Here is a 13,388-nt window from a genome sequence, read left to right as displayed (position 1 = left end):
GAGAAAGAAACTTATCTGTATGTATAATTGCGTAATAACAAACCCAAAGATAATTTGTGGAAAGAAAAACAACAATAGATTTATTTATTTATTTATTTATTTATTTATTTATTTATTTATTTGAGTATTAAAAACATGCAAATTTTAAAAATGCGAAAAGGAAGAAAGCTAAAAAAATGCTGCTTATAAAAAATAGTTTCTAAAAGTCTAATATAAAAAATATAAAATATTTCATTTGCATGCGCGGTACCGAAAATAGCGGGGCCCAAACTCTCCCTTCTTTATATTTATATTTATATAAAAACCTTTTCTTTCAGAGAAGGACGGGAAAAAAAGTAAAAAAAAAATGTATGTGAATATTTTGTTACAGATGTATGATTATATTTTTGTTTTTGTTTTGTTTTGGTAATGTCTCTGAGTGGTCTTCACACCATCTGCGACTCATCTGCAATCTCATCTGCACAACACGTGATTTTTTTTTTCTATAACTTCAGGCACAAATCAATAAATCAATCGATAGATCAGTCTGGATCATCACAGAGCATAGAAGACGCACAAGGATGTGTTGGTTTCATATTTATATATATTTTTCTTGATTGTTCATGGTTGCAAAAAAATAAATTGCTGGATCATTATCTGAGATATTATCATTAAAACAGTACAAAAAGTTCCAATATGAAAACCAGTATGTTCCTTCTGGGATTGTTTTAATGTCTGAAGGTAAATTTGGATGCTCTTCAGAAGTTTTGAACAATACAACGCCGACTTCATGAAAACACGACATTTTTAATAATGGGCCTGTATGTTATTGTAGGATGGTTTTATGGCTTGCATGCAAAAAAAGCGATTAGACACAAACACATTCTAGTGTAGCTTCAGTTTGAGATCACTGAGTCGCATCTGAGTGTGAACGCAGGGAAAGTGTTCGGGTTTCGGTCTATGTGCTGTTAGAAACTGAGAAATGAACTGAGCTCATGGTGAAGGAAATCCCCACACTCACTAAATTATTCACAGCGTTATGACATCCCAAATTTTGGTAAACACCGAAAAATCAACAATAGTCTGTAAGAGTTTCCGTGTATAATAAAGTGCGATTTATTTCTTTGTTTGCACGTCTTGGGCCGTTTCACGTTACGAAATCTTATGTTGCCAGATTGGTGAAATGCCATCCATTACACGCATGAAAGTACATTTCAGAAACATTTATTTAATTGAGAGGCAAAATGAAGAAAACATAAAATGATAAAAAATATACATTGTAAAAAGGAATAAATCATATAAGATAGTCAAAATTAAATAAAGGAGAGTCAGGAGAGTAAAAAATGTATCACGTGAACAAGCAACGTAATTTCGGATTGCTGTATTTTTTTACAACCATTTCTTTTTAATTATTATTTGTTTTAGCGGCAGTCAAGAGTTGATCAAAAGCCTTTCTAAGCGAAAGTCGGGATATCTGGCAACACTTGTGACGTCACAAAGGTTCGGAAACTGCTGCTTCGCTCTTTGGTGTCCACAAACTGTGCCATGTCTCAGGACTTAAGACCACCTGTCCTACTGCAATTCTCATATTCTTTACCAAACATGTACTGAAATAAAATAATTAGTGACGCCAATGTATTCATTTGATCTGAACTGCACGCGAGAGAAACTAAACACGCAAATCAAATTATTTCTGCTGATAAAATTTGCATCCTAATTGACCAAAGGGGAATTTCCTTTCCGTCAAACTTCCTTAATCTGTCTGTCTGTCTGTCTGTCTGTCTGTCTGTCTATCTATCTGTCTATCTATCTATCTATCTATCTATCTATCTATCTATCTATCTATCTATCTATCTATCTATCTATCTATCTATCTATCTATCGGCCAAAATAGTATACTGGTTTATTCTATCATGTGTTGTGTTGCACAGATGATCCATTAAATGTAAAATAAATTGCGCGTGTGTGTGTTTATTTGGAGAGATAGAGAGAGAGAGAGAGAGAGAGAGAGAGCGAGAGAGAGAGAGAGAGCTTCTATTTACGCATGATCTATTGACGCTTTGTGAATAAAAGGTCCTGCGTGATGTTCCCAAGAGATCACGTGATTAGTCTGATTGATTTAGAGTCTGTCTGCATTGGGCCGTTATAACGTGTTCAATGTCATGTCAAGTCCTTCTGCAAACGCTTCTTTTGCTCGTTGTACGTTCAGTTCTGACGTCATGAAGCTCTTGCACGCTGCGGAAAGTTTTTTTAATTCTTTTTTTCCATTGCAATGTTTGACTGCAAGGTTTGAAAACGGATTTGTTGTTTTCTGTGAAAGTCAAACATGTCAAACTGTATCTTCGTCCACAAACTCACACCAGCGCCCAAGTCACTGAAAACACTACGCCTCTTCTGACTTTCACTTCCATCTGTGCAGTCACGGTGACACACTGTAGTGTTCTCTTCTCACACACCTTCTCTGCGATTGAGGACGAAGCCGACCTGATACTTCATGCGGTGAAGGACATGTCCGTCCTGACAGATTCTCCTCCAGAAACCCTTAAATCTTAGGGATAACAAAAAATCATTTCCCGACGGTCGTTAGTTCACACCTCCGTGAAGAAACCCGGGGGAATGTGAACAAGAACCGAGACAATGATGAAATACTGTAAATCATATTTGCAAAGACAAAAATAAAACTATAGGTAGACTACTTTCTCCCTGATTTATTCTTGTCTTTATATATATTTTGCAGAAAAATATTGTGACTGGGAGACTTTGCTAAGAAATTGGGTTAAGAAAAAAAAACGTTTTTATGTTTCTGCAACTATAATTATATTCTTATTTAATTGTATTGATTTGATGTATATCTAGAGATACCTGTTAATTCATCACTGTTTATTATCTGTGAGTATAATGCTTCAAAATATTTTTAAGTTCTAATAGATACCAGAAACTTGAGCATATAAGGGTTCTGGAAAGACTTTCCAGATCTGTTTTTTTTTTTTTTAGCAATTCCATGTATATAGCAATTTTTGTGAAAGTAACCCTGCCAAGAAACATACATTATTAATATTTACATTAAAATCCTACATTTAAATAGCATGTAATCTCAAAATTTGATATAGTGTTAGAATGAAATCTTATTATAGTTTATAAAGTATATATACTCATTTTACTTATCCTACTTATCCAGCCTATACACAATAATAATATTATATAAATGGTTTTCTAAGTGTTTTTTTTTTTAAGATATATACGCACACAAACAATAAATATATGCTTGAGGGAGAAAACTGGAATGGTACTAAACCATAGCCCTGAGCGGCACCTATAAGAGTACACATTTCGCTGTTTATATCTCTTACATGCAGACTTGCTTTTTTTTTTTGTAAATATTCTCTTAACTCAAATAAATTGTAATGTTTTTCTTTTTGAAATCGTTTTAGAGACACAACGCGTTTACATTACCATATAAAAGACACAATATATATGTACTACAGAAATAAAGAGGTACCTTTTATGTACAGTTTAGTAGCATTTTTATGGGGTCTTGTTATACAAAAGGTTTTTGATTTTTCTTTTGTGTTAAAAAATATGAAAATGCAGGTTTTTGCTCTTTTGCGTACGAGCCACGTGTGTATATAGTATTATATTATATTAGGTAGAAACCCGTCTCACATTGAGTGTATACCACTGGGTGGGTAAGTGGGGGGGTCTTCTATTGATAATACCCCCCCCCCCCCTTTCTAATTCCCAGACCGCCCGTAAGGAATGAGACCACGTGACCACGTGCGGGGCGGTCGGACTAAAGCCATTTTGGGGACGGTGGTGTCAGTTTCCGACAGCACCTTCCTGAAGCAGGGGCTGAAACTGGAGCAGAAGAGCGATCTTCAACCGGGAATTTACCGACCACCTTGTTTTTTGTTATGGTCGTTGTTGCAGATCGGTCGGTTTGCTCACAGCGTGTGGATCGGATCGGGTGGGATCGTGCGGGGGGAGGAGGAGGGGTGTTTTGCGGTGTAATATTTTTTTTGTCTGCGTGTGTAAAGGCGTTCTCTGTTCGAGGCTGAGATGAACGCGGCGGCTTTGCTACGTTATAACCACTGCAACTGACAGCCAGTGTGCACTTCACTCCAAGATGGCCGCTTGGTGCTTCACACTGGCTTTTTGCTGATCCACTCACAACTTTCGTCGTGTGCTCTCGATTAAAAAAAAGCAGAAAAGAACACGCGCTGGTGGGTTCGTCTCGCGAAGAGGAGAAGGTACGTATTGTGCGGTCGGTTGATTGTGCGTGAATGCGGACTTTACAACGCGTTATGAGCTGCGTGTGTCTTCTGTTGCACCACCGCCACAACGTTGAGTCGTGTTCGTGGCTCTTTCTCAGCATGCACGCGTGAAAAAAAAAAACGCGATTGTGCGTTATTACGTGTATGCATGAGAGAAACGCGCGTGAGGCACGTGGAGTTGTTGGAAAGCTGTTTTGTGGTTCACGCGCTTTGTGCGTGTTGCATCTACTTTGTAAGAAAAACAAAAAAAACAAAACCTGCGCCATGAGTCACGAAACCCGCACCACTTTCTATCACTTGTTCCTGACAAAATATTATACAGACATCGTTTCAGAGGATACACACGTGTTGTCTAGACGCTGGAGATTTGCAGAAAAATCGACATAACCGTATTGTGGTGGTGCAATGTGATTTTATGAACTTGATTTCACATGCTGACCCTTCTTCATCTTCTTCTTATTCCTCTTCTTCTTTAGTGCGACCTGCGACTTATCCTATTTTTAATAAAGAATTATTATAATCGTAGTTTCATCTGTCAGTTTGAATAGCAGTGCAATAAATCAGGTGTCTCTTTATTTAGCAAATTAAAGTTTTGTGTCTGGATGATTTGCCTCCAACAGCAAACCTGAGATGAACAGAGTTCAGATTCTAAGCATTGTAGTAAAATAGCAAGCACACAAGTTCCTCTTTGGGACAAGTGTGTATCTACCAAAAATATTCGAATCAAAAAGTTTGATCCTAGAAACACATGTGGTGCACGTGCAGTTATGAGTTTAACACCTGATTTCCAGGTACACTGGATTGACCTGTTTCTTAATTATTAGCCTTTATGTGCTGCATTAAACACGACAGCTGTTTGCCAGATGATTCAACAAATCCATCAACCTGTTCTAAGTTGGCATCAATTCTAATGTTCCTATATTCTCTTTATCTTCTAATCAGGATGTTTAGTAGAAGAACCTGTAACCATCTCCTCATCCTGAAATCCAATCTCAAGCCTCTGTGGCCTCCAACAGGATTTTAGCTTAAAATGCAAAAGTCATGACACGAGTTGATGGAATAAATGACAAGCAATTAGATGGTCATGGGGTTGGAGAAAGATTTATTCCTGCTGGATGAGTATAAGAGGTGTGTGTGATGAGGAAGATGTAGGAGCACTGACTTTTCTACTGAATCAAGAAAATATAAAAGTGGTGATTAAATAAAAATGATAAAATATGCACCCTTTTTTTATTCTCATCCTTGCAGTATTTGATATGAATATTCAGTGAGTATTTCGTCTTTGTGTCCTGCTGAACAATTCGAACGGGGTTCAGGGTCAATTAGCGGCACGTGATCATTTTTTTTTTTTTTTTTGTAATTAATAAGGAATAACTGATCGCATCCCGATCCGTGTTAATCCTGGCGTTTGCAGATCCCGACGTGTTTGCAAAAGACGTGATGATGTTGCTCGCAAAGCTCGCGGGCTTCCTCTTTTCGACTCAGAGGAAACGACAAGGAAGGCGGGGTGTGCAGCTTCTTCACGCGCGCTGCCTTATATATCTTCCCCCTCCTTCAAATCCGTTTTACAGCCATTCCAGCGTGGCTCAGATGTCAGCAGAGATGGAGAAGAAGAGCGAGCGGAAAATAACAACAACAAAAAATCCCCCACGCCTTTATATGGAAATATTTAGACGCGAAACAATGGCGCTCGTGCCGAAACCGTGTGGCAAAATGGCAGCCGAGGTAGCGCCTGTTTTCGGTCTGAAACATATGCTGCATCAAAGGAGTGTAGTGAAGCATGGTGTGGTTCAACTACGCCTTATTAATGCTCATGTGTCATAAACTGGAAGATCCGGCAATCCGCACGGATCTGCACCTACTGGCATGGTGCCAACCGCTGTCTCCATGGCAACACCGAGTCTCGGTAACCCGTGGTCTTCCCCATCCACGTTGTAAATCACGGTGCTTTCTCTCTCTATCTCTCTCTCTCTCTCTCTCTCTCTCTCTCTCTCTCTCACACCATCTCATCCCCCCAGACCCAAAGATGGTCTCAAAGTGCGACCATGTCATACCATGTCATGGATTTGGAATTGATTTGCCTCCACATTTTCATTTCAACAAATGCTTTTGAAAAACAGTCTTTCCACCAGAACAATCCGAGTGGTCCTTCATGACCAACGCAACCCTAAAATGCAAACATCTACAACATCTTCATGGAGTAAATAAATATTACAGGTTACTGTTACGGATTCACGTGCAATTTTCCATGATGTCCAGAAACATCGAAGCTCCTGTAAACTCCTGAAGACTCCTGAGGACTTGGGAATAATGCAAAATATCCTCCTCAGGAAAAGATTCACTACCTGAACGATTAATTCGTGTTTAAACAGCTCGGGGATTGATTTAGTTTATGATTAGACCGTGCATTGATACACCATAAAACGATTTCAGGGAACAATCCGAATTAAGAACCGTATCCGGTTCGGTTTTACAGCACTGAGCGTTTTGTTTTTAATTTGTTGTTAATGTTGTAAGACTGCAGTGTACTTGTAAAAAATAGAGAAATCTAATGATGGGTAAAAAGCATTTAATTTTAATAAATGTATGACCTGTGTGAAACTTCAGAAGGTAAACTACAATATTGAGGTGATGAAAAAAAGTCATCATCACTATTCTGATTATTTTTCATCTACTTCGTTTGCAGAAATGCGCACATCTCAAATACGCGTTATGACCTGTTTATGACGTTGATTTCGGTCATTTCTAGGCACCATGTGATAATCACAGCTGAATTAATTCAGATCACAGATTCACATTGTTTCTCTGTAGTTTGTCAGTTATGTTAATTGCATGTTCTTTTAGTTTTTGTATAATTTTTGCATTGGTTTGTACATTGATATATTTTTGTGCATCTGAAACCCCCTCAAGCAGTAAACCGATTTTCATTGCATTACTCTACCAGTTTAACCACAAAAACACAATTATTCCAAATAGTGCCAGATCTCCTTTATAATCATATCATTTTTATATATATAAAAAAAGAAATCATTTAGTAAGTAAACAGATAAATAATAAATACGTATAAACAACTTTCCACTGTTTTTTTTTTCGGCTCGCAGGAACTGAGAATAAACTTTTATATATGTGGACAGATTTTTTCATGCAATTTTAAGTGTGCATTTGCTAAAATAAGAATATTCTAAATAGAAAAATCTTATTTTAAAGCCCAGGCTAGATGCCTGATAAGTGAAAGTTAGCATAGACTCCCTGTTTTAATGATGAAATGTCTGTACTTTCACATCCGTGTTTTTCAGTGAGTTGGAAAGATTTAGAACTATTAAAGCAATGAAAATCGGTGGCAGTGATCTGATGAGTTGCACATGCATTTAATAATTTGTCATGGTTAACTGGTCATGCATGTCTCTTCAGGAGATACTGTAAATCTGTGAGACATGATTTTAAATTTGCACATGTGTAATCTGATGTTATTTCTGATTTTAATCTGCATGTCAGTGCAGCCCAGGGTCCCAGATAGGGTCCAAGGTCCCTGACGATTTTCCTGGAGTGGCCTATGTGCTGTGAGCAGGTCGGTTTTAATCATAACACTCACCTAGTCTTTTTTTGGAGATTTGGGGTGTTAAAATAACGCACGCGCGGCGTGGCACTGCTCTTAAAATGAGCTCATGCAATAACAGGACACTTAAAGAAGTCCATAAAATGCGTGCAATGAAATGCGCGTGCGTTTTAGTGCGCAAAACCAATAACAGTAAAATACCTATTGACTTAAAAACTCCTCGGCTCACGTGCCCTCACGTGCCTCGTGTGTGTCCGCAGGTGCGCGAGGCCTCATGACGATGCACCGAACCACGCGGATAAAGATCACGGAGCTAAACCCGCATCTGATGTGCGTGTTATGCGGCGGTTACTTTATCGACGCCACCACCATCGTTGAATGTCTTCATTCATGTAAGAACAGTTACTACATTACAAGGTCACACACTTGCGCGCGCGCGCTTATGTGTGTTTTATAAAAAAATTTAATAAAATGTTTGCCTTGTTTTTCTTTACAGTCTGTAAAATGTGCATCGTGCGCTATTTAGAGACCAGTAAATACTGTCCCATATGTGACGTGCAAGTTCACAAAACCAAACCCCTGCTCAATATCAGGTACAACTTTATTTTACTAAACAACTGACCATTTTTGGTAAATTTACATTTGATTGTATGCGACATCAAACCACAATTAAGCTCTAGCTTTCCAATTGTGCCAATTGCGCATGCTCAGATGTGCCCATCGAGACCTGTATAAATAAAGAACGCTTATTCTTTGGCTAATGCAAATGTTAGACATTATTTCCCACATTTACTTTCACAAATAAACATATGTATGTTGCAGTCGGATTGGAAATGTTATTTAGATCCAGTTCTTTTGTATGTTTTATGTGGAAACTGTGGTGTATGTTTATCTGAAAGGTTTATAAATGCATAAGTGGTTTGTTATGTCGAGTCATATATTTTTGAGTTAAAGGTCAAATCCTATGCTTAAATATGACTTCAGTAAAAGGAAACCTTCTCCTTTTTTTGTATTTCAACCCGAGTAAAAAATATAAACGTTCTGGGACTTTAATGGGACTTTAATGGGAGATTTGATGGGAATAATGGATGCATGTCAGTGTTCCATTCTCCTGCCCATCAGATCTTTATACAGAGGAAGTTTTCCTTAGTTATGCACACACAGTGAGAAAACACTTTCTCCACACACTCTTTCATCAGAAGCGTAGGTTTTTGCTTGTGGTCTCGCCACAACTTCTTGTTCAACGCTGTTTTTGTTTTGGCTTCAAATTAGTTAGAAAATGACACTTTTTACTGAACTGAACTGGAGTAAAATAGACAAACTGTTTTCGTAAATCCTTTGATAAAGTAACATACGAACCACTGGGTAGAAATAAAAAAATTACAAAAGTTACAATCACCATGGAACCATAATCACAGCAAGAAGAATACGTTTAGTTTGTTACCTTCATTTCCAATTGTGAGCTTGTAGTTGGAAGTTGTTCTGTGGTGTTTAGAACGTGAATGAACACTGTAGTAATCCAAACCTGAGTCTGCTGATACCTGTTCAGAAAAAATAACTAACATTCGCACATAATTTACACTTGCCTGTGAATTCCAGGTCAGATAAAACCCTTCAGGACATTGTGTACAAACTGGTGCCTGGTCTGTTCAAAAGTAAGTGTCTAATCTAGCGTTCTCGACGTTCTGCCTGAAGAACAATTCGATATTTTTTATAGTTTTTTTTCTTGTGTCGTTATTCTGATGTGCTCACACCTTAAATCTAACATCTGTGTCCCTCAGATGAAATGAAACGAAGAAGAGATTTCTATGCAGCACATCCATCAGATGATGGTAAACACAGTTTTAAAAAAAGTCTTATTAAATAATAATCCCAGTTTAAAACAGATGTATATGATATTTTCCTCCCAGCTGCTAACGGATCGAACGAGGATCGGGGAGAAGTAGCCGATGAGGACAAGAGAATAATCGCTGATGATGAGATCATTAGTCTCTCCATTGAGTTTTTTGATCAGAGCAGGTAGGTCAAGTTTAACAACCTAATTGTGGCTTCTCATCAGATCTACCACTTCTGTGCTCAGAGTTTTTGGGAGGTCTGGTTTTGGATTAATTATGTTGTTTATAAAAATAAAAGATGTAAAATCTATCATGCATGTATCTTTACTTATTTTCAGATTGGGAAGTGGTGACAGGGAAGACAAAGACCCCACGAAAGAGGTAAAACGTCCTTTCTAAATGACATAATCCAACTTTCAGGTGATAAAATTCACGATTGATTTAAATCATAATTAATTTCACCTCCTCAGGCGAATGTGAAGAGATATTTGCAATGCCCGGCTGCTATGACTGTGATGCATCTCAGAAAGTTTCTCAGAAGTAAAATGGATATTCCATGCACCTTTCAGGTAGGTTCTTCTGACTACCTGCAATTGCAAAGACTTCCTAAAGCCTTGCTTGAACACACTGATAATGACACTGGATCTGGAAATACATAAAATGACACACAATATAATTGAAATCTTTCAGATCGAGGTCATGTATGAAGACGAGCCTCTAAAGGATTATTACACGTTAATGGACATCGCCTATATCTACACATGGAGGCGGGTACGGGAAACGTTCTGCTCTGGTCCTACTCCCTTTTAAAAGTCTTGCTGTTTTGTTTATTTCCAATCCGAGACACGATATTAGAGTTTGTAGTTTATGAGTAGAAGGTTATGTGTTTAGAACTCATGCTAAATCACTTCCCATTAAACTTGAATCCAAATGAATGCCTAATGTCTTATACGTGTGAATTTAAATATGCAAAAGTCATGAAAAAAACCGTTCAATGATCCGAACGATGTGCTTTGCAGAACGGTCCACTGCCTCTGAAGTACAGGGTTCGTCCTGGCTGTAAGAAACTAAAGCTGAGCAGCGCACCAAGCCGTGGGAATGCGGGCCGAAAGCCTGAAACGGAGAGTGACTCTGGAAGCGAAAAGCTCAGCAGCCCCGTCCTTCACGCTCCTACACCTTCCACGTCGTCTTCTCTGCCGAGTCCGAGCGCCCCGGTCAAATCCTCCCACTCGAGTTTTTCTCATCTCACACCAATCAACGGAGTGTCCAACAAAGCCGGGCCCAATGGCCAAGTCTCATTCGTTAACAAAGCCAGCAAGGGTTCGGTCAATGGGTCCAATTCTCTCGGGTGACGAAACGTCTAATAAACTTGAAAATCTGCCAAAAGTAGAGCTGCAAACTCGGACGCAACGTTTGTAGGGATTATAGTGAGCGACAGTGATTTCTTTGGACTTGGTAAGAAAAGCTACGTCTGATAACTCTGGTCTCTTAAGAGTTAGCCCATGCAACGGGAGGTGTTTTTCAAAAAGCAGTTTCTTCACCAAATCACCATTTCCTTTTGTATTATGTATGTTTAAGTACGTATGTTTAACTATGACTTTTTTTTTCCTGTCCATTACTAAGCATTTGTTGGTTGAATAGAGATCATGAAGTATGTTTTGTGCATGAAGAACCAAGGATGGAAGCCAGGAATCTTCTATTGTATAAACTCCGAATCATTCATGTAGGTTAGAGCTTCAGTGTGTAGAAGCTGATCGTCTTTTTTCTTTAAACAGGAAGCAGCGTTAAACGAGTCCTGAGCAGCTGGTCATAAAGACAACTGATTAATCGTCACAAACGTTAAGGGCTTTAAGTTCTCCTTGTATTTTTTATTCAAGTGTTAAGCTCTGTACTTTTCAAAAAAGAAATGTATATGTGACAAAATGAAGGATAAACGAGATACTTTTGGATGCTCTCGTTGAAATCGGAGTTCTTTAGGAACCTGTTTTGCTTCTGAAAGTTCTTCAGATGGTTCTGCTGGTAAGACAATTTAAAGATGCTCTCCAAGAAGATGATGGAGGGAATTATGATGAAGTGCGACCTTTAAATTCACCAATGGACATTAGAAATGACCAGATTAGGTTTATTTCTCATCTTTAAAAAATATTTGTCTTTTTATTGTTTATTTGCCTACAAGGACATTTCAGTCTTTTGTGCTCCAAATGTCAAACTGATTTGACAAGTTATTTTTGGCCAAAACACTTTCAGGCCTGTGTCTGGTTTTCTGTTGTACGATATAAAAACCTGTATCTGAATAAACATTTTACGTTTTTATTACTCAAATGTCACCTTTTGTTCTGAGCCTTTTTGTTGTATTGCTTTGGTGAATAATAAACAATGAAGTTTTGAAGGATTATGATCATTTCTGAAGGTGGGTTTAAGTGTACAGCTTGTTTTTGACTTTAGAAAAAGGGTTTAGCATTTAAATGAATTTTCGGGGAAATTTCCTCTGCAAGTCAACACCATGAACAAACCAGTACTTCCTCGTTTTTCCGCTTTGTAATAAATAATTTGGTGTTTTCACCGTTTAGCGGGTGATTTCCGACATTTCAGTGACGCGGAGAAAACCAGCATGTCTTCCTCCATTTGACTTTATTTAAATTGCCACTCAATTCCCTGTTTATTCTTTTGGTTGCGTTTGAAAGGATTTGAGAAAAAAAAAAAAATCGACATTATAATAAACCAATCAGAATAAAACAACAAATAAATATTTTGAAAGTTTGAACGTCACAAGGCTTTGTTTATTTTATACCCGTATGTCTTTATTTATTTATTTAAATTATTATTAAGCAGAATATACTTTATTCACGCTTCTGTATACATGCGTTTTCCCTGTACAGTGCTGGAATATTCCCCTTTATGCTGCTATAAAGTGAGTCCTGTTTTATTATCAATTATTTCTGTATAAATTTTTACACAAAATATATTTTTTTAGATTTAACGATATTATTATTCTCTTAAAAAAACCGTCACGCGCTCGCATGTTTATTTATTTATTTGTTTGTTTATTAATTTATTGCAGTTACGCAGAATGAACAGACAATCCGAATATATAAATATATAAATAATAGAAAACAATTCGACTATTCGGTAATTTTTTAAAGCATCGTAACATCCTTGTATAAAGATAATCAGATTTAGAGATAATAATGAGATAATAATGAGATAATCACATCTCCTTCATGATGCTCTGGTGGAACTGAGACCAGCCAATAATAATAATAATAATAATAATAACAATAATAATAATAATAATAATAATAACAAAACAAATAAATAAATTGTTAGGCATAAATATGGTCGGATAATTTTTTTATGTATTTATTTATGTTACAGGCCTTCATCAAAAGAAATAAGCTGCATGAACTACAGCAAGTCTGCATAAATACTGAAATAGTTTTCAGTACAGGTGTTCATTCAGGAGTGAACTATACTGCAAATAAATATGGAGCATTTAATAACCCTGTTATTTATCCAGCCATCGGACAAGAAGAATAAGAAGCGGTGGAGCTGCAAACCTGGACCTCTGTTTTTACCGCTTTAATCGACAATTTTATTTGTTCTGACAGCAGGTGAAATTATGAATGAAAGAAGGAACACGAAGAAGACTGAAAACGAACTAATTTGCCTTTCACAGCCCTCTCTTTTACAAGCAAACAACAACAACAACAACATCCAATTATTGCTAACAAAAAAATTAAAAAGACT

The 13,388-nt window shown here is 37.3% G+C and overlaps 1 protein-coding gene across 3 annotated transcripts; it reads left to right on the top strand.

The window, feature by feature from the left end:
- The first annotated feature begins 3,787 nt into the window (after positions 1 to 3,787).
- Positions 3,788 to 11,957, top strand: bmi1b (bmi1 polycomb ring finger oncogene 1b). Of its 3 annotated transcripts, none has more exons than XM_046877040.1 (11): positions 3,788 to 4,226; positions 7,751 to 7,818; positions 8,067 to 8,198; positions 8,303 to 8,399; positions 9,406 to 9,461; positions 9,588 to 9,638; positions 9,717 to 9,825; positions 9,980 to 10,022; positions 10,112 to 10,210; positions 10,332 to 10,412; positions 10,661 to 11,957. In XM_046877040.1, the coding sequence occupies exons 3-11, from the start codon at positions 8,081 to 8,083 to the stop codon at positions 10,991 to 10,993; spliced, it is 987 nt and encodes a 328-aa protein (XP_046732996.1). In that variant the 5' UTR covers positions 3,788 to 4,226; positions 7,751 to 7,818; positions 8,067 to 8,080; the 3' UTR covers positions 10,994 to 11,957. The 3 variants fall into 3 exon arrangements, with proteins under 3 accessions (XP_046732996.1, XP_046732995.1, XP_046732997.1); XM_046877039.1 differs by having other exon boundaries at positions 7,746 to 7,818; XM_046877041.1 differs by lacking the exon at positions 3,788 to 4,226 and adding an exon at positions 4,251 to 6,194.
- The last annotated feature ends 1,431 nt before the right edge of the window (positions 11,958 to 13,388 follow it).

The sequence above is a fragment of the Silurus meridionalis genome, chromosome 20 (genome assembly GCF_014805685.1).
Source record: "Silurus meridionalis isolate SWU-2019-XX chromosome 20, ASM1480568v1, whole genome shotgun sequence".
NCBI lineage: Eukaryota > Metazoa > Chordata > Actinopteri > Siluriformes > Siluridae > Silurus > Silurus meridionalis.
This window is presented reverse-complemented; position numbering and strand designations above follow the sequence as displayed.

Bases quoted from the DNA above. Each gene is read 5' to 3' on its own strand.
- bmi1b (XM_046877040.1), top strand. From the start codon at position 8,081: ATGACGATGCACCGAACCACGCGGATAAAGATCACGGAGCTAAACCCG. The intron at 8,400-9,405 runs GTACAACTTTAT...TGTGAATTCCAG, and splicing joins AAACCCCTGCTCAATATCAG to GTCAGATAAAACCCTTCAGG. The intron at 10,211-10,331 runs GTAGGTTCTTCT...GAAATCTTTCAG, and splicing joins ATATTCCATGCACCTTTCAG to ATCGAGGTCATGTATGAAGA.